The sequence below is a fragment of the Apodemus sylvaticus genome, chromosome 5 (genome assembly GCF_947179515.1).
Source record: "Apodemus sylvaticus chromosome 5, mApoSyl1.1, whole genome shotgun sequence".
Classification (NCBI taxonomy): domain Eukaryota; kingdom Metazoa; phylum Chordata; class Mammalia; order Rodentia; family Muridae; genus Apodemus; species Apodemus sylvaticus.
Window position 1 is genome coordinate 11355338 of NC_067476.1, and position 22554 is coordinate 11377891.

Here is a 22554-nt window from a genome sequence, read left to right on the forward strand (position 1 = left end):
ACACTTATTTTGCAGATCAAAAAACCGGCAGAGAGAACTCCTCCTCTCCCTCAGGGTCTCAAAGCCAGGAGAAGGCTGCGGTGATGCGACTCCACCTTCACTACCTGCGCGTGTGTTCCCACAAGGGCACGACGTCTATCCATCCATCCATCCATCCATCCATCCAGCTACATTTGCCGCAGTGTCTCACTAGTCCAGTCTGACTTTGAATTTGAATTCGAGATCACACCGACTCTGTCCCTCAAGCATTAAGGTTATACGCTGGGGCCACTATGCCCAGCCAAGCTAGAGTGCGGTTTGTTTGTGGGGTTTTTTAAACTTTAAAACAACAACAACAACAATAATAATAATATAGATCTTGCTGGCTCGTGATCCCCCTGCTTCTGCCTCCCGTGTGCTGGGTTCACGGAAGTCTTCTGACCTGTGAATTTACTCTTGTCCTTCAAGGACGATTAAGCCCCACCATCCTAGCATCCTAAACACTCAGAGCCCAGCCGCAGACCCCGGCAGCGGCCATCCCTGCGCACTCTGGCCAGGTTGAGCCACTTTAGTGCTATTAACGCCAACAACTGCGAAACCGGTCCCCGCGGAGCGAGAACTCCAAAGCCAGGAGAAGGCTGCGGTGATCTGAGCACCTGAGCCGGTCACACCCGGGCGGGCGTCCCGAGCCTCGGGTTCGCGCAGTCACCTGACTGCAGCGGCAGTGACCTGTCCTCGGCGGTCCCTAGCGCCGCCGTGCGGCCGTCCTCACAGCCTGCGCTGGGCGCAGTGTGGGGCGAACACGGTAAAGGGCATTGCCAAGGCCAGTGGGGGTGCGCGGTGTCCGCGCGGGCAGGACCATTTTAGGGGCAGGATAAGAGCCATTGAAGAAATTAACTGGGCCAGACGTGGTGGCAGAAGCCAGCGGGTTTCTGTAGATACAGTGGGTTTCCATATGTAGCCATTGCTACACAACCCAACGAAACGGAAAAGAAAATTAGGGGCTGGAGAGCTTGCTAAATGGTTAACGATCACTCCTCTTCCAGAGGACCTAGGTTCGTTTCCCACACCCCCAAGGTGACTCACAACCATCCACAAACTTCTTCCTAGGGGTTCAGATGCCCTCTTTAGACTTCCGCAGACACTAGGCACATCACATACATGCAGGTAAAACATTCATACACATGAAATAAAAATATATCTTTAAAAAATGGAGGTGAGGAGGAGAGATAGTGCAGTGGTTAAGAGCACTCGTTCTTGCAGAGGAGCTGGGTTCGATTCCTAGCACTCACAAGACAGTTCACAAATGTTCATCAACTCCAGTTCCAGGATGTACTTGGTATACACGATATACAGATACTCATACACATAAAACAAATCTTTTTTAAAAAAATGTAAAAAAGACTACGTTCTAAAAGCTGAATTCACAACACATAACGCGCGCGCGTTCCATTCACGCGGGCTCGGGATCGGGGGACAGTGGTGGCCTGGGGGGGGGGGCGGTCAGCTGGGATCTGAACGACCGTCCTTCTGTCCCCTCTATGCACCTGCCGGATAAACAGACGGCCGTGGGAACTCAGAGTGACCCCCTTCCCGAGGCTGGGGTCTGGGGGCCGGAGCCTGCGCTGCCCGGCGCCTGAGATCCACCGCGGCTCTAGCGTTTGCAGAATAGTCGCGGTCCCCGCGGCGTGACCTGCGCGCAAAGCTTGTTCGCCCGCCGCGGCGGCCGTGCTGAGGCCTCCGGACCTCCAGAGGGCGCTCTGCGCGGGAGTGGCCAGCCGCTGGGCCTCGGAGTGTCCTGGTCACAGTCGGGACCAGAGCAGCGCGGGAGCTCGCGCGCCCGCCCTGCGAGTCCGCTCGCGGCTTTCACGTTTTCGGCTTTCGTGGATTGCCGGGAGGTGAGGGGGAGCCAGCGTGGTGCCCGCCCCGGAAGCGTCAGTGGAGGGGGGCTGGGCACCTCGGGGAGGGTGGATCGCAGGGATAGCGGCTACTTGCAGAGAGGCTACTGGCTTTGTGGACAGGCGAGGCCACAGGATCAGTTAAGTGGCGTTGGTTATATCTGCGGGAGAAGGGAGAGAAGGGATGAGGGACAAGGGAGCGGCGTGGGGTGTACTGTGGTGGACGAAAGCTTTTCCCACCCAGGGTTCACGGATTTAAGTGACACAATTTAGGGAGAGGACAGCGGAATTCAAAACAGGGAGGTGTGCTGAAAAGGTAGGGGCTGGCAGCAGGAAGTGAAGAGTAGAGTGACAGGCAGAAGGTGGGAGTGGAAAGGTGTGCTAGGGTTGGAAGGTTGGACCGCCAGAGTTGAAGAGATGGGAGGGAAGATAAAAGAACTGAAGGCAAGTTTGTGTCTCCTGTTCTGGCAGCTGACCAGGAAGAACTGGAAGCCCCGGGGTACAAATGTGGCATGCTCTTGGTGCGGGTGGGACTGTGTAGTGGTCAAGGTCTGCAGGCTTTATGCTAGGGTGGGTGTTTTGGGACGGGAGAGGAGCTGGATTGCCTCAGAGTGGTGATCTGACCCTACCCACCATACTTCCATCAGCCACCATGTTCAACCAGCAACTCCAGCAGCAGCAACAGTTGCAGCAGTTCCAGCAGCAGCAGCTCCAGCAGCAGCAACAGCAGATACTCCAGCTGCAACAGCTGCTGCAACAGTCCCCACCACAGGCCTCCTTGTCCATGCCTGTCAGCCGGTGAGTTTCCTGCTTCCGGAATGGAGGCTAAGGTCTGATGCGCAGGCATTTTGGAGCCTGCCTTCCAGTAGTTATTTTCCCCCCAGGGGCATCCTTGTCTGAGTATCAGATGTCATCAGTTTCTACCTTGGGGGGTATCTTCCATCTGCCACTGAGAGGAAGAGTGAGGGACCTCCGGGTGGATGGCTTTCCCAGGGCCCCTCTGACACCCTCCTCCCGTCTCACAGGGGCTTCCCCCAGCAGTCATCCTCGCAACAGCTTCTGAATCTCCAGGGCCTCCACCCGACCTCCCTGCTCAATGGCCCCATGCTACAAAGAGCTTTGCTCCTGCAGCAGTTGCAAGGTATGGCAGTTTCCCGGCAGCCCCCAGTTTCTTCCCATCCCACCATTCTTACCAACCGCTCACAGTGGACCTGACAGCATCCTTACAGATGAAGACACCAGGGCTCCCAGGAGATGAAGTCACAGGCTACTCTGCTAAGTACAGGGTTACCAGGCTATGGTGTCTGTTGTTCCTGACACTACTGATAACCCTAAAGAGAGGCACACCCATAAGCCCCCTCTATAAATGAAGACAGCAACCTCAGGCCCTGAAGAGGGACCCTGTGTCCGATAGTCACAACACAGGTAGACGCTGATTGGACAGCCATCATTTGGCAGCCCTACCAGGACCACAGTGTGGACAGTCTTTCCAGCCTTTTTTTTTTTTTCCGGGGGTTGGAGTCTGAGTTTCAAGACAAGGTTTCTCTGTATAGCCCTGGCTGTCCTGGAACTCACTCTGTAGACCAGGCTGGCCTCGAACTCAGAAATCTGCCTGCCTCTGCTCCCCAAGTGCTGGGATTAAAGGTGTATGCCACCACCGCCCAGCTCAAGCTGACTTTCAAAAGATGCATGGATAATTCAAGAGGGAGAAATCCCACGGCAGGTCACAATATGTATATATGTACACCAACCTCCTTTTTTCCAATTTAAAAGCTATGCTTTTCATAGTGAAAATAATGTATTAAAATAGTAAAGCAACAACAGCAACAATAAAAAACCCAAAGGGGCTGGAGAGATGTGTCAGAGGTCAGAGGGCCTGAGTTAGGGTCCATCACTCACACGGGGTAACTCAGCGCCTGTAACTCCAGCTCCAGGGGATCTATCGTGCTTATCGGGCCTCCAAGGGCAGCCTCCAACATAGCACATGAGTTAAAATTTAAAATATATCCTAAAAAATAAGGTCATTGAAATCAAACGTTCAAGGCCAGCCTGGTCTATAGAAAAGAAAAGGAAAGAGAAAAGAAAACAAACAAACCTAAGTGGTAGGAAAACGTTCTCTCATTTCCAAGAGAAAGTCACTACCCTTTCATTATATTTCTTTCAGTTTTTTTTCTAGGAAGAAGCTTGGTAAGTTGAGTGTGATTAATTATATGATTAATTATATGATTAATACCAAGAAAAGAATCCACATCTTGTTTTTAATTTTTTTCTATTTTGCAGTGCTAGAATTTTTGTTTGTTTGAGACAGTATCTTACTCTATAGTCCTGGCTGGCTTAGAATTCACTCTGTAGACCAAGCTGGTCTTGAATTTAGAGAGATCCATCTGTCTCTGCCTCCCTAGCGATGGTATTAAAAGTGTGCACTGATAGGTTTGGCCTTGCTTTGAGACAAGGTCTCTGTAGCTCAGGCTATCCTGAAATTTAGTATGTCAACCAGGGTGATCTTGAACTCAAAACAGTCTTCCTACCTCATCCTCCAAGGGCTGGGATTATAGGTGTGAGATGCCACACCCAGCCAGTTTTCTGGTTCAATCCAGGTTAGTTGTGATAGCTTTTAATTTTTCACTAGAGGGGTGTGTACCCTTATGGAAATCTCAATTATCCATTTCTCCACCCTTTCTTTTTCCTTTTCTCTTCTCTATCCTAAACACCTCTGGGATGAACATGACATCTGAGACTCTTCTCACAGTAGATCCCCAACACTGAGTGACTGAGTCGGAAATGATGTGTTTGATGGCTTTTGATAAGTATTGCCAAATTACTTTCCTAAGGACTGGACCAGTTTGCAATGCCACCAGCCACGTATGACAGTGCCAGCCTCACCATGCCTACAGCAGCATTGGGTACTCTATGCTTTTTTATATATACCTCTGTGAATGTGTATGTGCAGATCATTTAGACTAAGTTGGTTTGCAAAGCCTAACAACGCGTTGTGAGTGTCTTAATCCCCATCTCCATGTGCTAGTGCAGCTAAAACGCTTACCAAACATTCGCATGTCATTTTGTGACTTGTCCATGTCCTTTGTCCATCTCTGCTTGAGGGCTTCCCGTCTTTTGCCATACTGTTTCTGGGAGCTGGACTGCTTGCTGGGACTGTGTGCATGTCTTTGTTGTACCTGTTTGTCAGATACACTAATGCGTGACTTGGAATCCTCATTTGACAGACAGGGGGAGGGAGAACTGGTTTGCTCAAGGTGCCGGAGGTCGTCTGGACTCCTCTGAATTCCTCTCTCAGCACAGCTGACCTCTACCTTTCAGCCTGTGCTCCCCTCCTCTACATTGGCCCTGAATCTGGGCATGGATGCCAACTCTCTTGTCATGCTCTGGGCCTTCCCTGGGAAAAAAGGCTGAGTCAGAGGAGACGTAGCAGGAAATAAGATGGCTGGTCCTAGGATGGAGGTCTCTAGGGACACGGATATTCGGGAAGGCCTCTTGCTCGGGAGATAGGAAAGACTTAAAGGAAAGGCTGAAGTATGCTGGGAATTAGTGGATTACCACAGCTTCCACAGAAGGTGCAGCATGTTCAAAGGCTCAGAAACGTCGTGATTAGAAGACTGCCCAGTGGCATGTTCTTAGAGCACAACGTGGGGCAGGTGAAGTGGCAGGGCCAGACCTTTCCCTAAAAGGAACTGGGACCCAACCGTAGGAGGCTTTAGGCAGGGATGAGGTCAGGATGTAGCTTTACAGAGGTCCCATTTACTTCAGGGCTGGGGAGGGATGGTGTGTTTTCCAGAGAGGGAAAGCCTGCTTGGAAATGCACGCCGGTGCTAGAGTTGTCAGGACCTGGTGATGTCTGGGGTGTGGAGAATGGGGTGAGGACAGAGCTAGCAGGTGTCCCTCAGGGGCCAAGCTACCTCTCTGTTTCCTGTCTATATTGATCGCTACCATCTCCCTGCTACCTGGCAGGGCTGACGCAGTAAAAGGGCGCCTTGCTTAGTGCCAGACAGAGCCTTCCAACTCATTGATAAAGAGAGGCCAGTGGGGGGGGGGGACAAAGTACCGAACAGTAGCTTGCTGCCCCTCCTCTGGCCCTGTGCGGGGTCTCTCACATACCTAAGGGCCTTAGAGTATGTCTAAGGGCTGGATGGGGCAGCTCACACACCCAGATGGAGCAGAAAAACCTACCCTAAGTCCTCTCTCACTCGTGCCCACAGTGGGCCTGGCCTTGGCTTTACCTCAGCTCCCCTGGGTAAGAGGGTCCCCTCGGAAATTATCTCTGATATTCCCATGGTATTTGGGACATTGATCTAATCCTGACCAATCAACCTCGGTGTGACCCCTCTTTTCACCTCTTGCCCACAGGCAACCTCCGGGCTTACAACGTGACAGCCCCAAGCCTAGCAGCTCCCAGCCTTACACCACCCCAGATGGTCACCCCAAATCTTCAGCAGTTCTTTCCCCAGGCCACTCGTCAATCCCTGCTGGGGCCTCCTCCTGTTGGGGTCCCAATAAACCCTTCTCAGCTCAACCACCCAGGGAGGAACTCCCAGAAACAGGCCAGAACCCCCTCTTCCACCACCCACAATCGCAAGGTGAGTAGTACTTTGAGTGGAGCAGCTGCGGCAGCGGGAGCGGGTGGAGGGGTACCCCAGCGTCGGCCAGCTCGGGGCCTTGGGCTTGCCCTGGCCTTTAGGCAGGTCGTGCTCCGTCTTTGTGCCTCGGTGTCTGTAAAATGAAGCTGACTGACATCTGTCACCTCCTGAACTGCAGGTATCTATGGTCTTGATGTGACTTCAGCCATCCCCAGATACTACCTTATTATTACCCATGTGCCCGTTCCCTCTTAAGCAGGCTTTTTTTATTACTTTATTATTATCATTTATTGTCATGTGTGCCAAGGTAGGCATGTGGAGGTCAGAGAACAACTGGGTGAAAGAGCTTCTACCGTATGGCTCCAAGCAACAAAACTGGACGCCAGACGCCTTCACCCGCCGAGCCAGCTCAGTTCTATTAGTGCTGTTCTCTTCACGTCGGCAATGTCTAGTAGAAATAAAACAAGCCAAATATCAGATTTAAACTTTTGGATAGCCACGTTAAAAAGGTCAAGGTGTAATGACTAGCATCCACAATCCCAACACTTGAGAGGTTAGGGGTGGAAGATCACACCGCGTTCTAGAACATCCTGAGCTGTGTATGTACAAAGACCTTCAGGTGTTAAACAAAATGAAAGAGAACAGATACCGTTAATCTTAGCGCCAGGCATCGTCAAGTACCCTTATAATCCCAGCACTCCAGAGATGTTACAGGAGGCTCGGACATCCAAGGGCATCTTCACTTACATAGTTCTAGGCCAGCCATTCCAAAACAGTTGAGCAGAAATGAATATAATACAATGAAACATATTGTAGTTAATCTAGTATTAAAAAATAATAGCCGGGTAGTGGTGGCGCACGCCTGTAATCCGAGCACTTGGGAGGCAGAGGCAAACGGATTTCTGAGTTTGAGGCCAGCCTGGTCTACAGAGTGAGTTCCAGGACAGCCAGGGCTATACAGAGAAACCCTGTCTCGGAAAAAAAACAAAAAACATAAAAAACAAAACAAAACAAAAAAAAATAATAATAATGAGCTGGGAGGGGTGGTGCACACCTTTGGTCCTAGCACTCAGGAGACAGAGGCAGGCGTTGGACCTATGAGTTCAAGGCCAGCCTGGTCTACAGAGTGAGTTCTAGGACATCTAGAGCTATATGGAGAAACCCTGTCTTGAAAGACCAAAATGAAATAGAATAAAATAAAATAAAGGATCTAAGTGGTAGTGGTGACACATGACTTTAATCTCAGCACTGGAAAGTAGAGTCAGGTGGGTCTCTGAGTTTGAGGCCAGCCTGGTCTATAGAGTGAGTGTCAGGAGTGGACAGTCAGGGCTACACAGAGACACCCTGTCACGAAAACACCAATTAATCAATCAATGAATCATTAATTATCTCATTAAAATCTCTGATACCCTCTTTCCTTGATGATTGATTGATGTTTCTTCCTTTGTATGTTTGTGAAGAGACAAGGTCTTATCTCCCAAATTTCAAATACCCCTGTGCCCCTATGTTGCCCAGCCTGGTCTCAAATTTCTCAACTCAAGTTCCTAAAAAGACCTGTATATTTCATCGTGCCCCATTTTGTCCTTAAAAAAATAAAAACTCGGCCAGGCAGTGGTGGCACACGCCTGTAATCCCAGCACTCTGGGAGGCAGAGGCAGGCGGATTTCTGAGTTCGAGGCCAGCCTGGTCTACAGAGTGAGTTCCAGGACAGCCAGGGCTACACAGAGAAACCCTGTCTTGGAAAAAAACAAATCCAAAAATAAATAAATAAATAATATAAAATAATATAAAATAAATAAAAACTCCACTAAATCCAATCTGTCACTTGCTATCGCAGTGACACTTCACTATCTAATGTGTCGCTTAAGCTCCCACCTTAATCGAGCCTCCATGTTTCAGCGTTTACCCGACCCGATGGTCATCATGTGGGGCAGGCAGCTTTGAATGTTACTTTTAAGGCACAAGGCTGCAGCTGCGTGGTAGAGCACAGGCTTGCGGTACTGGAGGCTCTGGGTTCTGCAGAAAATAAGGAAGCATTGTATACTGCCTAAAAGTATGTTTCAGAAATGTGTAATCCTTACCCGCAGAATGCATTACATCTGCGTCTAAAAAGCCCAGCGGCTGCCTGTGGCTACTAGTGGGTTCATCTTGCCACGTGCAGTCTCACACACACACACACACACACACACACACACACACACACACACTTCTGTCCCTGCATATCTTTGGGCAGGAACTTGATTGTTTTGTTGCTCCTACATGTATAGAAGGCATTTCCCTCCAGAGAAGGGCTTAGGGCTCAGGAATAGGCCTGGCCCACCAGCGCCTTGGCCTGCCCGTGCTCCTGTTTTACATATAGGAGAACTACAGCTGACAGACTGCAGGGGCTGAGGTAGGCACGGAGCCCAGGCCCCCTGACTCTGTCTTCCAGGGCCAGAGCTCAGTAGTGTCTAAAGGGCCTAGAGTCCTGATATGGGGTACAGATGTGTTTCCCACCAGGACTTGAGGCCTTAGCAGGATGCAGGGAAGCTATGGATGGCACCTGGGGGCTTCCCATAGTGCCCAAGTAGTGGCTGGAGCCCTGTACCCACTATAAGGTGCCAATCAGCAGTGCGAATGGGTCATCTGTCCTTCTGTGGGTCTTGGGTATGTATGTATAAGAGATGTTAATACAATAACCCAAAATCAATTCATTAAGACTGGAAAGAAGTGAGGTCCTGCCTCCAACAAACACAGCAGCAAACCCCAGGAAATATTACTAAAAGGGTTTAGACCTGGCCTGGGTAGGAGTTTTTTGCAAGAAGCTTTGAGGCTATAGCTGCAGGAAGAGGCTACGGGTGTGACCAGAGATAGGCCAGTCAGGATGCCCTGAGATGGGTTAAAGGTGGGAGGAAGGTGGGGTTCGGGAGGGAAAGAGGCAGTGGTCCAGGGCCTAATAGTGGGAGGGGAGGACAGCTCCTGGCTTAGGATACAGAGTCCCACAACCAGGAGGCCCAGGGAGGGTTCAAGCCAGAGGCTTTGTCAGGCTGCTGCTGAGACAGGGAGTGGGAAGTCTGGATGACCAGGAGTCAAGGGACGATTTTGTCTCCCCAGCCAGGATCAAAAAGCCAGATGGACACCTCAGACAACGACACCCGGGGTGTCCCGGGTTGTCTGCCCTTCGTGCCTTCAGCCAGGCCCCTGTAGGCCCCTGAGATGCTGACACCCATGCTTTTCTTCTTTCTCTTTTCCCAAGACAAGGTTTCTTCCATGCAGCCCTGGCCGGCTTGGAACTCACTCTGTAGACCAGGCTAGCCTTGAACTCAGAGAGATCCACCTGCCTCTGCCTCCCAAGTGCTGGGATTAAAGGTGTGTACCACCACCATGGCCTGTTGGTGACAGTTGTTCTTGAGTAAGAGGGTATTTGCAAGTGAGGTGTAGATTTAAAAGATGGTTTCTGTTCCAGGACAGCCAGGGCTATATAGGGAAACCCTGTCTAGAAAAACAAAAAACAAAAAAATGGTTTCAGAAGCTGAGTGGTGGCGGTGGTGGCATGCTCTTTTAGTCCCAGCACTCAGAGGCAGAGGCAGGCAGATCTCTGAGTTAGTTCAAGACCAGCCTAGTCTACAGAATGAGTTCCAGGACAGCCAGGGCTACACAGAGAAACCCTGTCTTGAACAACACCTCCCTCCCACAAAAAAAAAAAAAATGGTTTCTAAAAAGAAGCAGGATTCTTCTTCTCAGACGGTGCCTCTGGAAGACAGGGAAGACCCCACAGAGGGGTCTGAGGAAGCCACAGACCTCCACACAGACACATCTGAAGGTGAGAGACGGGCTGCTGCCCTTCACAAGGGACATGGGGCAGGGAAGATCTTAGTGGCAAGCAAGCCAGGGCCATCTTCTGGAGCTATGTTTCCTCACCTGCCACCATTGCAGACCAAGATTCACTAGTCTACCCAGAAGGCACAGTGAGCGTGCCCCATGTGCCTGAGCCCGAGCCCTTTGAGGCGTTGGAACCGCCAGCCAAGAGGTCCAGGAGGTGAGTGATGCCCGCCGTGTGCTGGGGCTCAGAGGCCTGGAGCTCACCTGTAAAGTTGGGCCTTGACCTTGACTTGGGGGAGGGTCACACTCATCCCTGGATCTGCCTGGGGCAAGCCACCTGAAGGCCAAGCTGGACAGCCAGCAGGAAGGAAGGGGGTCCTTGCAGACGACATAGGTGGTGCCAGGTTTATAGGGCTAATTAAAATCAGGTTGACCGGGCAGCGGTGGCGTGCGCCTTTAATCCCAGCTCTTGGGAGGCAGAGGTAGGTGGATTTCTGAGTTCAAGGCCAGCCTGGTCTACAGAGTGAGTTCCAGGACAGCCAGGGCTACACAGAGAGACCCTGTCTCGAAAACAAACAAATCAAATCAGGATGCAGTTTGGAGATGGAGGGTCACACTGCCCCTGTGTTTATGCAGGTGAAACAGGCCCTGATAGCTTTAAAGCTTCCCATAACCCACAGTGTAAGCAGAGCTAGGGTTAGGAGCTGGGTCGTAGGCCTCTTGGGAGATAGAGCTTTGGTCCTCTTGGGTTTGCTTGTTTTGTTTTCATTTTTGAGAAAATGTCAGCTGACCTGGAACTCACTATGTAGCCCAGGCTGGCCTCAAACTCTTCAGAAGAGATCCGCCTGTCTCTGTCTCCCTATGGCTAGGATCAAAGGCATAGACCACAAGTGGCTTTTGATTATCTTTGGATCTTTGCTAGCTCAGAGGAGTCCACGGAGAAAGGCCCTACAGGACAACCACAAGCAAGGGTCCAGCCTCAGACTCAGATGACAGCACCAAAGCAGACACAGACCCCAGATCATCTGCCTGAGCCACCAGAAACCCAAGCACTGCCGCGTATCCAGCCACAGGTTCTGCAGCTCCAGACCCAGCCAAAGCTGCAGAAGCAGGCCCAGACCCAGACTTCTCCAGAGCACTTAGCGCCCCAGCCCAATCAAGTACAGCCACAGGTACAGTCACAGCCCCCGTGGCAGCTGCAGCCACGGGAGACAGACCCTCCAAAGCAAGTTCAGGCACCGCCCCGGCCTCAGCCCCTCTGTAAGGTGCAATCACAGAAGCAGGCCCAGACGCAGACACATCCACAGGTATCCACCCAAGCACAGCCACAGGAACAGACATCAGAGAAGACCCAGGAGCAGCCTCAGACCTGGCCACAGGGGTCAGTACCCCCACCAGGACAAGCGTCAGTTCCGGCCTGTGCCACGGAACCACAGCTCTTATCGAATGCTGCGGAAGCTGGGGAAGGTGAGCGAGTGTGGACCCCCGGCCTGATCCAGCTCTGCCAGACCCTTCTTTCTCTGATCTGGCATTGTCTGGTCTTCACTGGGGACTGAGGGTCAGGCCTGGAGTACAGATCTGGGACCATCCCCGCCCTGGACTTCAGGCTACTGTCTGGACAGAGAAGCCAGCTCTTGGATCCAGATCTCTCTGCACCCCAGATGGTAGACATTCTGGGAAAGGGGTGTGTTTGTCATTTCAGACCCAGTGGAGGCCTTACCAGAACCAGTAAGTGCCCAGAGCAGTGAGGACAGGAGCCGGGAGGCATCGGCTGGTGGCCTGGACGTGGGAGAGTGTGAAAAGAGAGCGGGAGAGATACTGGGGGTGCGTGCACACAGGAGGGCCCACGAGGCTGGCCGCGGTGTGGGTCTGCTTGCCTAGGCTGCCTTAGGACCCCTTTCTGTTTCCCCATGTGTGGAAAGGACAGCAGCCTTGTGCCTGGCAGCACGGACATGGGTGGGCTGCACGGTTCCTCCATGGTCGTGTCTTTTATCTTAAGACCTTGATGTGCTTTTGGTGGCAAAGGTCCCTTCTGGTCCTGGCCAGCTCCACACTAGAAGCCACCAGTCCTTCCCATAGTGATGTCATTTCAGTACCTTTGTAAAAGCTGCCTCGTGGGACTCAGGTCCCAACACTACCTTATAACAAAACTTTAAGTCGGCTTCTTTTCTTCCTCGGGTCTCAGTTTCCCCATCATATGAGTGGGGACATGGGTTGGACTTAGAATTAACCAGAGCTAGGTCAGGAGCGGTTCTATATATCTTTAATGCAGCCCTGGGGAGGCAGGAGGCAGGCTGACCTCTGTGAGCTTCAGGCCAGCCTGGTCTACATAGTGATATACATATATATATATTCCATCTAGGTTCAAATCCTGCCTATGGTATGCCTATGGTATTCTGTGTGTAGGTTTGGGCAGTCACACAGCCTAACCTAACCCAGAGGGTAGAAACTCTGCCTGTGTCTGCTGTAGATGTGGGGGGCTGGGAGCTCCCTGAAGGTCACCATCCTGCAGAGTAGCAACAGTCGGGCTTTCAACACCACACCCCTCACGTCCGGACCTCGCCCTGGGGACTCCACCTCTGCCGCCCCTGCCCTTGCCAGCGCACCCTCCAAGCAAAGTCTCCAATTCTTCTGCTATATCTGCAAGGCCAGCTGCTGCAGTCAACAGGTACTCCAGGCCTTGGAGGAGGGCTGGGCCTTCCAGGCTTACCTTTTCCATGCTGCCCCGCGGCCATACATCTGCATAGGTGTAGTTCCTGATCCGCCAGAAGAACAGGTTTTTAGGGTCTAGGAAAAACTGGTTCAAATCTGCTGAGCCTAGCCTTCAAGGTCTGCAGAAGTAAATTCCACCCTTGGGTCTTTTCCTCTTGTGTTCAAAGAAGACAGCCAAGAGCTTACCCCACTGTGCTTCTTAGGACACAGCACTTGACCTTGAAGTCTTCTTCATCTGCGCCCAGTTCTAGCCCAAGCAAGTGCCACATTACTGGTAGTGGTAGTTATTTAGGAGGCTGAGGCAGGAGGGTAACTTGGTCAACTTAGTGAGAGCCTGTCTCAAAATAAAAAAAGTTATTAAAAAAAAAAGAAAGAAAGTAGAAGCTGGGGATATTGCTCAGCCGTTGAGCCTATGAGAGGCAGAATGGATGGATGGATGGATGGATGGATGGATGGATGGATGGGTGGATGGGTGGATGGATGGGTGGATGGATGGGTGGATGGATGGATGGATGGATGGATGGATGGATGGATGAGTGGATGGATGGATGGATGGATGGATGAGTGGATGGATGGATGGATGGATGGATGGATGGATGGATGGATGGATGGGTGGATGGATGGATGAGTGGATGGATGGATGGATGGATGGATGGATGGATGGATGGATGAGTGGATGGATGAGTGGATGGATGGATGAGTGGATGGATGGATGGATGGATGGATGGATGGATGAGTGGATGGATGGATGGATGGATGGATGGATGAGTGGATGGATGGATGGATGGATGGATGAGTGGATGGATGGATGGATGGATGGATGGATGGATGGATGGGTGGATGGATGGATGAGTGGATGGATGGATGGATGGATGGATGGATGGATGGATGGAGTGGATGGATGGATGGATGGATGGATGGATGGATGGATGGATGGATGGGTGGATGGATGGATGAGTGGATGGATGGATGGATGGATGGATGGATGGATGGATGGATGGATGGATGGGTGGATGGATGGATGAGTGGATGGATGGATGGATGGATGGATGGATGGATGGATGAGTGGATGGATGGATGGATGGATGGATGGATGAGTGGATGGATGGATGGATGGATGGATGGATGGATGGATGGATGGATGAATAGTGGTCTTGGCTAGAATCAATTACTCCCAGTTGCTTGGGGGTTTCAAACAAGATCACGTGAGCAAGTGAGTTTTCACATTAACCTGGGCAATATAGCAAGAACTCAGTATCTGTCTTTAAATTAAAAAAACCCAAACACTTAAAAATGATTTATTTTGCCCGTATGTCTATGCACCACATGGGTCTGAAGCCCACAGACGGCAGATGAAGGGATCGGAGCCCCTGCAGCTGGAGTTGCATGGTCCTGAGCCACAATGTGGGTGCTGAGTTGAACCCAGATCCTCAGGAAGGGCAGCCAGTGCTCTAAACCTCTGTTTCTTCTGATGCTCTTATATTATTACCAGTAGCCATTGTTACCTCTGTGACTGTGGCCCTCACCTGAGCAAGGCCACTTATCAATGAAGCAGTCCTGGAAATGGATATGTATTCCCTCCATGCCTCAGTTTACCATCCCTGCCATGGCCTACACTGAGCTGTCTAACATAGTGTCAGTTGTGGTGGTACATGCTGGTAGGACATGCGGGAGAGAGGGAGTCAGGAGGACCAGAGACGCAGGGCGGCCGGGACGTGTGGAGTTGTCCTTCCCTTGGCTTCGGCTCATGACTGCTTCCTGCACCACCATGCTGCAGGAGTTCCAGGATCACATGTTAGAGGCTCAGCACCAAGAGCGGCTTGGGGAAATGCAGCACTCGAACCAGACCTGCCTGCTGTCCCTGCTGCCCATGCCTCGGGACATCGTGGAGAGAGAAGTGGAGTAAGTTGGGTCCCGCAGCATCACAGGCCAGGCCCTGAATAGACAGGCTGGCGGGCTGGGAGGTAAACCAGCTGTGCATAGCATTAACTCCAATTTTGGTCATCAGTTTCTCCTGTCTGTAAAATGTCTTGATGAGGGAGTACATGTAGTGACAGTTTTCTAAGGGTCCTTCCAGGTAAGAACAGTGTGACATTCCTATGGAAGGGAGGGGAGCTGTAATAAAGAACCCTGCCCTCACTGATCTGTGTGCTAGCCCCAACCAGAGAGGCACAGTGGTAAGGACCGAGCCAACTTGTGGGCCTGGGCGAGACCTTTCCTGAATCTATCCATTGTCGTGGGATGCGGTTGGTCTGAAATGTCTACCCAGAATCTGGAACTAGCACCTGGTGTGAGAAGGCTTGGTGGGAAGCACAGGTCCCAATGGGGTGTCACAAGCCTGGAGGGCTGGAAAATGTCATTGGAGAAAGCTGAGCCGTATAGACTTGGGCCCTGGGAGATAAGGGCTGTCTCCTGGGGGAGCTGCCTCAGGTGGTTGCCAAAGCTCCCAGCTTTCCAGGGGGGATCCAGGAACCTGGATAACTTAGGAAGCTTCACAATTGCAGAGTGTCAGCAACAGAGCCAGATGCGGTGTCACCTGTGATCCTGGCACTTGGGAGGCTGAGACAGAGGACACAGAGTTTAAGACCACTTATATAGTGAGATCTATAGTCTAGTGAGATGACTTATTCAGGATGGCAGTAAACCCAGCTGAAGACAAATGAAACCCCTTCTCAGGCAGCACTGTTGTGAGTCAGTGATGAGAAGTTTCCCTGAGGGCAAGGAGACCCTTGGCTGCTCTGTGTTTCGCCTGGCTGACAGGGAACTCCATCTGTTAACTCCCACTTATAGAAGAGTCGAGAATCGCTGCTCTGTCCTTTGTCTTTTTGATGTGTGACTAGGGCCCTGGCCCCTGGTACGCCCTAGCTTCTGAAGTAGAGCACCCTTCCCCTCTGGAGCACTCTAGGAGAATATAGCATCACGCACTGCTTGCTTTTACTGCCACCAGAGACCCTCCGCCAAAACGCTGGTGCCACACCTGCCAGGTGTACTACATAGGAGACCTGATCCAGCACCGCAGGACACAGGAGCACAAGGTACGACAGTCACTCATGCTGCAGGGGTCCCCGTGTGGGACACATCCAAGCTGTGGGTGGGGGTGGGAGGTGGGGTCTATTTTCATCTCCATGTGACTCGCACTCACGTGGCTTCTGGTGAGTCAGTCGTGTTCCTCTTTGGGCTTTCCTGTGCCCATCTGTTCAGTGTAGGCACCTGCTCACTCTGCTATTCAGCTCCTAACTTATTGGGGGGCGGTCTTTGGAGGCTGTCCTCCTCCTATCCTGTCTCTGTTGCCACGCACCTCTCCACATAGTGCTTTGGCATGTCCCAGTGCAGGGGTGGAGCTGAGCTGGGCCTGCGGGTTTGAGAGGTGAGGTCTCATTGGGCCACTGATAGAGTGACTTGTCCCTGGGGGTCCTCCAGTGCACCCCGTGGCCTTCCTGCCTTTCCCCAGGTTGCCAAACAGTCCCTGAGGCCCTTCTGCACCATATGCAACCGTTACTTCAAGACCCCTCGAAAGTTTGTGGAGCACGTCAAGTCCCAGGGACACAAGGACAAGGCCCTAGAGGTAACCCTAACTACCCTAGTTCAGCACGAAGCTTCCGCTAAGATCACAGAGCGGGGGTGGGGGGGGAGTGGCTAGAGCCCTCAGGGGTGTATGCTAGCTGCCCACAGCTGGCCTAAGCCCCTCACACATTCCTTGGGCAGCTGAAGACACTTGAAAAGGATACAGGCAGCCCGGATGAGGACCACTTCATCACTGTGGACGCCGTCGGTTGCTTTGAGAGTGGTCAAGAAGAGGAGGAGGATGACGATGAAGAAGAAGAAGAAGAAGAGATTGAGGCTGAGGAGGAATTCTGCAAGCAGGTGTGTGGGGTGGACTGTCGGTGGCTCCTGGAGCCCAGACGCCCTGCTGGCATTTATAGGCACTAACCTGATGCCTACGGGCTGTGCCGTGTGACCATGGAAATAAGTACAGAGGGACAGGTGAGGCATGCAAGCGCCTTAAAGGCTCACTAGGAGAGCCACTGCGGGGAAGAAGGAGGGCAGGGGGAACAGCGTTGAGCCAGGCGCACAGGGCACGCACAGCCGACTGTCCACGTTTCGTGCTGTTTCTGGACAAACGAAGAGAAATACAGGTAGACTGGGAGCAGGGGGCTAGGAATTATAGTCCAGTGCTTGCCTGTGCATGTGCAAAGCCCTAGATTCAATCCCTGGGACCCTCAGGAGGTGGGGGACCCTCGGGAGGTGGGGTCGTAGAGGCTCCCACAGGAAGGAGGCTGGAGCATGACTGAGAGCTCCAACCATCATGTGATCAAGACCCTGTCTTAGAAAACAATAAAGGATGGAGAGGTGACTGGTGAAAAGCACGTGCTGCTCTTCCAGGGGACCTGGGTTCAATTCCCCATACCCCACTCAGGTCGCTCATAACTGCCTGTACCTCCAGTTCCTGGAGATTGGACACCTCAGGTACCCATGCCCACACATACTCAAACATAGAAAAAGCAGCCTAAGAAAAGAAAGGTTTATTTTGGTTTGGGGGAAGGAAACCCACAAAGCATATGTCGGAAGGACATGTGGGAGGCAGGATCTTCCCACCTGCAAGCTGAGGGAATGGTTAAGGGAGACTGCGGGTGGGCTGCAGGCCTCTGACCGGTCTCCAGGTGGGACCATCTGAGTTCTTACTCCCTCTCCAGGTGAAGTCAAAAGAAACATCTTCAGAGCAATGGAAGGGCCCTGAGACGTATAGCCCCGACATCGCCTATGGTAAGACCCCAGGCTAAGTCCCCAGTCTCAGCCACAGCATTCCAGCCAGGCACCCTGACCTCTATTCCCACCCAGAGCTGGTGTGATTCCCCAGCTGTGAGGGGGACTTAGGTCTGCAGACCCTGATGTCTGTCCCCAGGTGTGGATTTCCTGGTGCCAGTGACGGGCTATGTCTGCCGAATCTGTCACAAATTCTATGACAGCAACTCAGAATCGCGGCACTCCCACTGCAAGTCCCTGACCCACTTTGAGAACCTGCAGGTGAGTGAGTGGGCGTCTGACTGCCCCGCCCCTGGCCACAGCCGCTGCCCAAGCCAGCAGCAATTAGCTGCGGAACCAAGCCAGTTCCCAAGCTTACTCCCACAGAAGGGAGGGGATCAGGCTTGGCTCTGAAGCCTCACACAGGGCCACACAACAGCTCCATACTGTTCTGGTCCCAGTTGGGAAGGGGCTGATGGCCAGGAGTGCTCTAAGCTACGCCTAACCTTGAAAACTTTTGTATCCAGAAATACAAAGCCAAGAACCCCAGCCCTCCTACCCGGCCCGTGAGCCGCAAGTGTGCGATCAACGCCCGCAATGCCCTGACAGCACTGTTCACCTCAAGCAGTGGCACCAGCCGCCAGCTCATCCTCCAGGACACAGTGAAAATACCCAGCAAGGTGAAGCCTGCATCCCCCGGACTCCCTCCTCCCCTTCGGCGCTCAGAGCGCCTCAAAACCTGATAGAGGGACCTCTGGCCAATCAGCCTGACTAGGGCCCAGGCTGCTAATGCTTCCCAGGTATCTGTGTGGAAATGTTTACGTGATTGGTGTTTTTACTCAAAATCCAATAAAGAGTCAGTAGTTTGGCTATGCAGTCCCACCAGCACTGTGTCAGGGTGGGGAGGGAAGGGGCGCCCAGTCTCTATGGACACAGTGTGGTGGAGAACCAGGGAAGCCAAAATCAGGCTTCCTGAGATGCAGTGGCTCTGGGACAGGACTACCAGGCATGTCCCCTCTCTGAGCCTCAGTTTCCCTCTCTCTATATCAGGACTGGAATGGCAGCTTGAGAGAAAATCCTTATAGCTGGTGACCCTTGCAGATGGCCTTGCTCCTACCCTCGGGAGACAGATGAACAGAGGCCTTAGCAGGGTCACGTGACTTGCCAAAACTCACAGACTGGCAAACAGCCAGTCTCTAACCAGCTACACCTCACAAAACCCAAAGCCAGGCATGGAGTTAGTATTAGGGGTGTCCTTGCCACGGAGGTTCGCCAAGACGGCAAAGCCCCCCAAACCCAGAGACAGAGCGGCAGTGAAGGGGCCCATCCTTAGTTCTGCTGGAGAGAAAGATAGCCTGGCTCTGTCAGTGCAGCCTGGGAAGCGGAAGGCTGAGAGCGGAAGGCACCGGGTTCTGGTCAAATCCTAGGAGTGGCTGTGGTGGTGAAAGACCCGAGTGCCCAGGGAGTCTGACTCTCTCAGTCACACAGTGTGCCTGCATCAGCAGGGAAGCAGCCACCAGAGGGCAGCACACCGGGTGGGTGGGGAGGAAGATGTGACCTTGCCCACTCCCCCCCTAGTAGCTACTGGGGTCCTCATCCTGGCACAAAGAGAATACGGGGACAGTGGTGTGGGAGACATCTTTAATACGGACTCTCAGTCTGGGTGGAGGGGGGAGAGACCAGGAGCTGGGAAGGCAGACAAGTGGGTGAACTGTAGGACGGCGCCTGACGCCAGCAAGGGTGATGGGCAGTGAGTGGGGACTGGTCCAGGCTGGTAGACCCACTAGGATCTGGAGGCCAGTACCTGAGATGTTGTCTAAGCCAAGTAGTATCTACCCAGGCCAGAACATGGCCTAGAGAGGTGAGGGTAGGGCCCTGCTGGGGGCTCCCGGCACCTAGGGGCTGGCATCACCAGGGGCCTCCCCAAGCTGTTGCTGGAATTCCAGGCGCGTCTGCCGGTTGGACTCCAGCAGCTCCTGGAGGCGAGCATGGAGGTGGTCGTTCTTCTCCTCCAGGTGGTCCAGACAAGAGTTGATCTGATCCAACATGGAGTTGATGGCAGCATACTCTGGGAGGAAGGGAAAAGACAGAGAGAGGGAAGGTCGTATGTCTCCTCAGGGCTGACAGACACAGTCCAAAGCCCTCTGCCTCTCACACCGGCTTCGTGTGGCCCAGGCCCTTTGAATAGACCGGTGGGTGCTTCCCTCTGGGATGAGCACCGCATATTTCAATTAGCTATCACCAAGGGGAGTCGGCCCTTACACACACACACACACACACACATACACACACACACACACGCGCGCACACACACACACGTGACCAGCACTACCTGGGGCCGCCATCCCGGCTCTCCCCAGCCCTCCTTCAGGAATCACTGCTGTGGTCTTCTGGGTGCTGGTTTGTGCTCACCCGTACTCACACTCAACTATAAAGCCTCTCTGGGAGAGGTGACAGGTCTTGTGTTCTCTGCTGTCTCCCCAGTGCCCTCGATGACACAGATAAGCACTTACTGGATGAATGAGTGAGTGTATGAATGGATGAAGTCCTGGCTTTCCAGTCCCTGCTTTTGCTCAGCATGAATGAATGAAGTCCTGGCTTTCCAGTCCCTGCTTTTGCTCAGCATGAATGAATGAAGTCCTGGCTTTCCAGTCCCTGCTTTTGCTCAGCGCTCTACCATCTAGAGTTTGTCGGCCACAACAACTCTGCAAGGACCAGCTCAAAATACCTCCTCCTCTGAGAAGTCTTCCCCAGTCTCCTTCCTCTACAGCTCCTTTGACCTGCCTTTTGGCAATGCTGTGTCCCCTTAGGACCCAAGGTCTGGGCCTGTGCCCACTGCGGGACCCACTCCGAGCCAGCCCGTGACTCAGAAACACTCAGCTGCCAACTTGGGAACAAAGGGAAGCAGCTGCGACTGGGGCATGAGTGTGCATGTGCTGCCTCTCAAGGATGGTCCTCATGACCCCAGGAGGGTGTCCTTCTCAGAGGCTGGAGCCCACGAAGGCTGCTAGATCTTAGTCTATTTTCAAGGCGATAGGGTGACAGGGCCAAAACTCAGATCAGGAGGTCACAGACTCTTAGAGTGCCAGATCTGCCCTAGCCCAGCCACTCCTTAGAATGGGGTAGGGGACTCCGGTTCCAGTACACCCAGAGCCCAGTCAGGTCTGGTCACAGCAAGTACTTAGTGGATAGCTGGTGCGATCCTGCATTTCGTGGCAGGCTAGCAGAAGGGCCAGGAGAGGTGACGTCTGCAGGGTCCACCTATGTCCAGGGTCCTTCCAAGCCATTGCCTCCTCCCCACCATCCCTATGTCACTCAGAGTTAGGACACTCCCTCACAAATCCCCTCATGGCTGCCAGCAGTCATTGTCCGCCAACAGTGACCACTAGTGACCCACCACCACCAGCCTCCAAGTGAGGGCAACCTTTATTAAGAGCAGAACCCAGGTGATGAAAATATTCGGAAACCATTGTGCCAATGGCTGTGAATATATGAAGCTGCAGAACTGTACAGTTCAAATGGTACAACCTACAGTGTGAGCTGTTAGAGCCTAATAAAGTTTTTATAACGAAACAAAAGCATACCACATCCTTACTGCACAGTAAGTCCCGCCTGCCCTTTAGGTAAGGCACCAGACTTGATTACACTCAAAACAAAAACAAAAAACCACTTTCAAAAGGAACTTGTACTCTGGAATCTCAGAAGCTAACTATTTCTTTTTCTTTTTTGTTTTGGAGACAGGGTTTCTCTGTGTAGGCTGGCCTCGAACTCAGAAACCCACCTGCCTTTACCTCCCAAGTGCTGGGATTAAAGACCTGCGCCACCCCGCCCAGGGAAGCTAACCATTTCTCTACCATTTTCTCTTAAAACCTGACACACCTCAATACAGAAGACACCAATGTGCCCAATATTGCAGGTGGGAAAACTGAGGTTCCCAAACGTGCAAAAGTAGTCTGTGGGCTGATGCGTCCCCTGAGGTCCTTCCGCAGTGCTGTGCACTCAAACACAATACTCAGTATGCAGGTCACACCAGCAAAGCCAGGTGGATGGGGTGCTGACTCAGCATAGTGGGGCACCCACCGGGCCAACACCTCCTGCAGAGTCATGACCCCTCCTAAGCGAGGAAAGTGGCTGAAGCAAATTCCAAACCCACAAGCGTCTCTGACGCTGCCTCAGTTTCCCTATACGACACCAGGGCTGGTTAGCGACAGTTCTCCAGTATTGCAGCGCTCAGGGATGCGTTCGCTATTACTCGCCATCGCCTCCGAGGTGGCTGTGGGGACAACTCCAGAGCCACTCAGGCAGAGTGAGACATCTCCTTAGTCCCTCCCACGCCCCCTCGTCCCCACCCGATTCCAGATTCTCAGACAGTACTCCCGGCAAAGTAAAGGTCGCCTCAGCAACACCCCCCCCCCCGACCCCAGGTCACCTGCTTCCCCGAAGCTGTCATTCTCGCCTTCCGTGCCCGCATCCACCGGCATGCCTAGGTCCCCGTTGGGGCCCGACATTGCGGGCTCGGACGCCGCAGAGGCCACGCGAAGATGGGACTCGGCGATCGTCGCGCGGAAAGCCGGCGCTGGGCGGAAGGTGCAAGCAGCTGATGGAACACCGGGCCGGAAGCATGGAACGCAGCGGCGCACCCGGACCCGCCCTGAGCCCCGCCCAAAGCCCCGCCCATAGGCCTCCGCGCAACCACGCCCTTAATCCCCGCCCCCTCCCCGGTTCCGCGTTCTATCTTGCTCAGAAACATGGCTCCGCCCCATCCGCTCTCAGGCTCCTCCTTCTCTCGCTTCCGAGCCCCGCCCCTCTCCCGGCCCGGCTGACCCGCC

The 22554-nt window shown here is 52.9% G+C and overlaps 2 protein-coding genes across 7 annotated transcripts; one reads left to right on the plus strand and one right to left on the minus strand.

Annotated features, from left to right (window-relative positions):
- The first annotated feature begins 1771 nt into the window (after positions 1-1771).
- Positions 1772-18597, plus strand: Ciz1 (CDKN1A interacting zinc finger protein 1). Of its 6 annotated transcripts, none has more exons than XM_052182180.1 (18): positions 1772-1877; positions 2525-2675; positions 2903-3018; positions 4709-4780; positions 6240-6469; positions 10178-10271; positions 10385-10487; positions 11193-11442; positions 11578-11737; positions 11973-12094; positions 12741-12938; positions 14760-14884; positions 15930-16017; positions 16434-16547; positions 16688-16846; positions 17677-17746; positions 17886-18007; positions 18253-18597. In XM_052182180.1, the coding sequence occupies exons 2-18, from the start codon at positions 2530-2532 to the stop codon at positions 18466-18468; spliced, it is 2385 nt and encodes a 794-aa protein (XP_052038140.1). In that variant the 5' UTR covers positions 1772-1877; positions 2525-2529; the 3' UTR covers positions 18469-18597. The 6 variants fall into 6 exon arrangements, with proteins under 6 accessions (XP_052038140.1, XP_052038134.1, XP_052038138.1 ...); XM_052182176.1 differs by lacking the exon at positions 1772-1877 and adding exons at positions 1942-2017; positions 2122-2193 and having other exon boundaries at positions 11193-11737; XM_052182174.1 differs by having other exon boundaries at positions 11193-11737.
- Positions 18598-19352: 755 nt separating this feature from the next.
- On the minus strand, positions 19353-22369 carry Bbln (bublin coiled coil protein). The gene is made up of 2 exons (XM_052182181.1): positions 22155-22369; positions 19353-19793 (listed from the first exon to the last, which is right to left on the minus strand). The coding sequence occupies exons 1-2, from the start codon at positions 22231-22233 to the stop codon at positions 19621-19623; spliced, it is 252 nt and encodes an 83-aa protein (XP_052038141.1). The 5' UTR covers positions 22234-22369; the 3' UTR covers positions 19353-19620.
- Between the last annotated feature and the right edge of the window lie 185 nt (positions 22370-22554).

Bases quoted from the DNA above. Each gene is read 5' to 3' on its own strand.
- Ciz1 (XM_052182174.1), top strand. From the start codon at position 2,530: ATGTTCAACCAGCAACTCCAGCAGCAGCAACAGTTGCAGCAGTTCCAG. The intron at 12,095-12,740 runs GTGCGTGCACAC...TGTCTGCTGTAG, and splicing joins GAGCGGGAGAGATACTGGGG to ATGTGGGGGGCTGGGAGCTC. The intron at 16,018-16,433 runs GTACGACAGTCA...GCCTTTCCCCAG, and splicing joins GCAGGACACAGGAGCACAAG to GTTGCCAAACAGTCCCTGAG.
- Bbln (XM_052182181.1), bottom strand. From the start codon at position 22,233: ATGTCGGGCCCCAACGGGGACCTAGGCATGCCGGTGGATGCGGGCACG. The intron at 19,794-22,154 runs GTGACCTGGGGT...CCTTCCTCCCAG, and splicing joins TGACAGCTTCGGGGAAGCAG to AGTATGCTGCCATCAACTCC.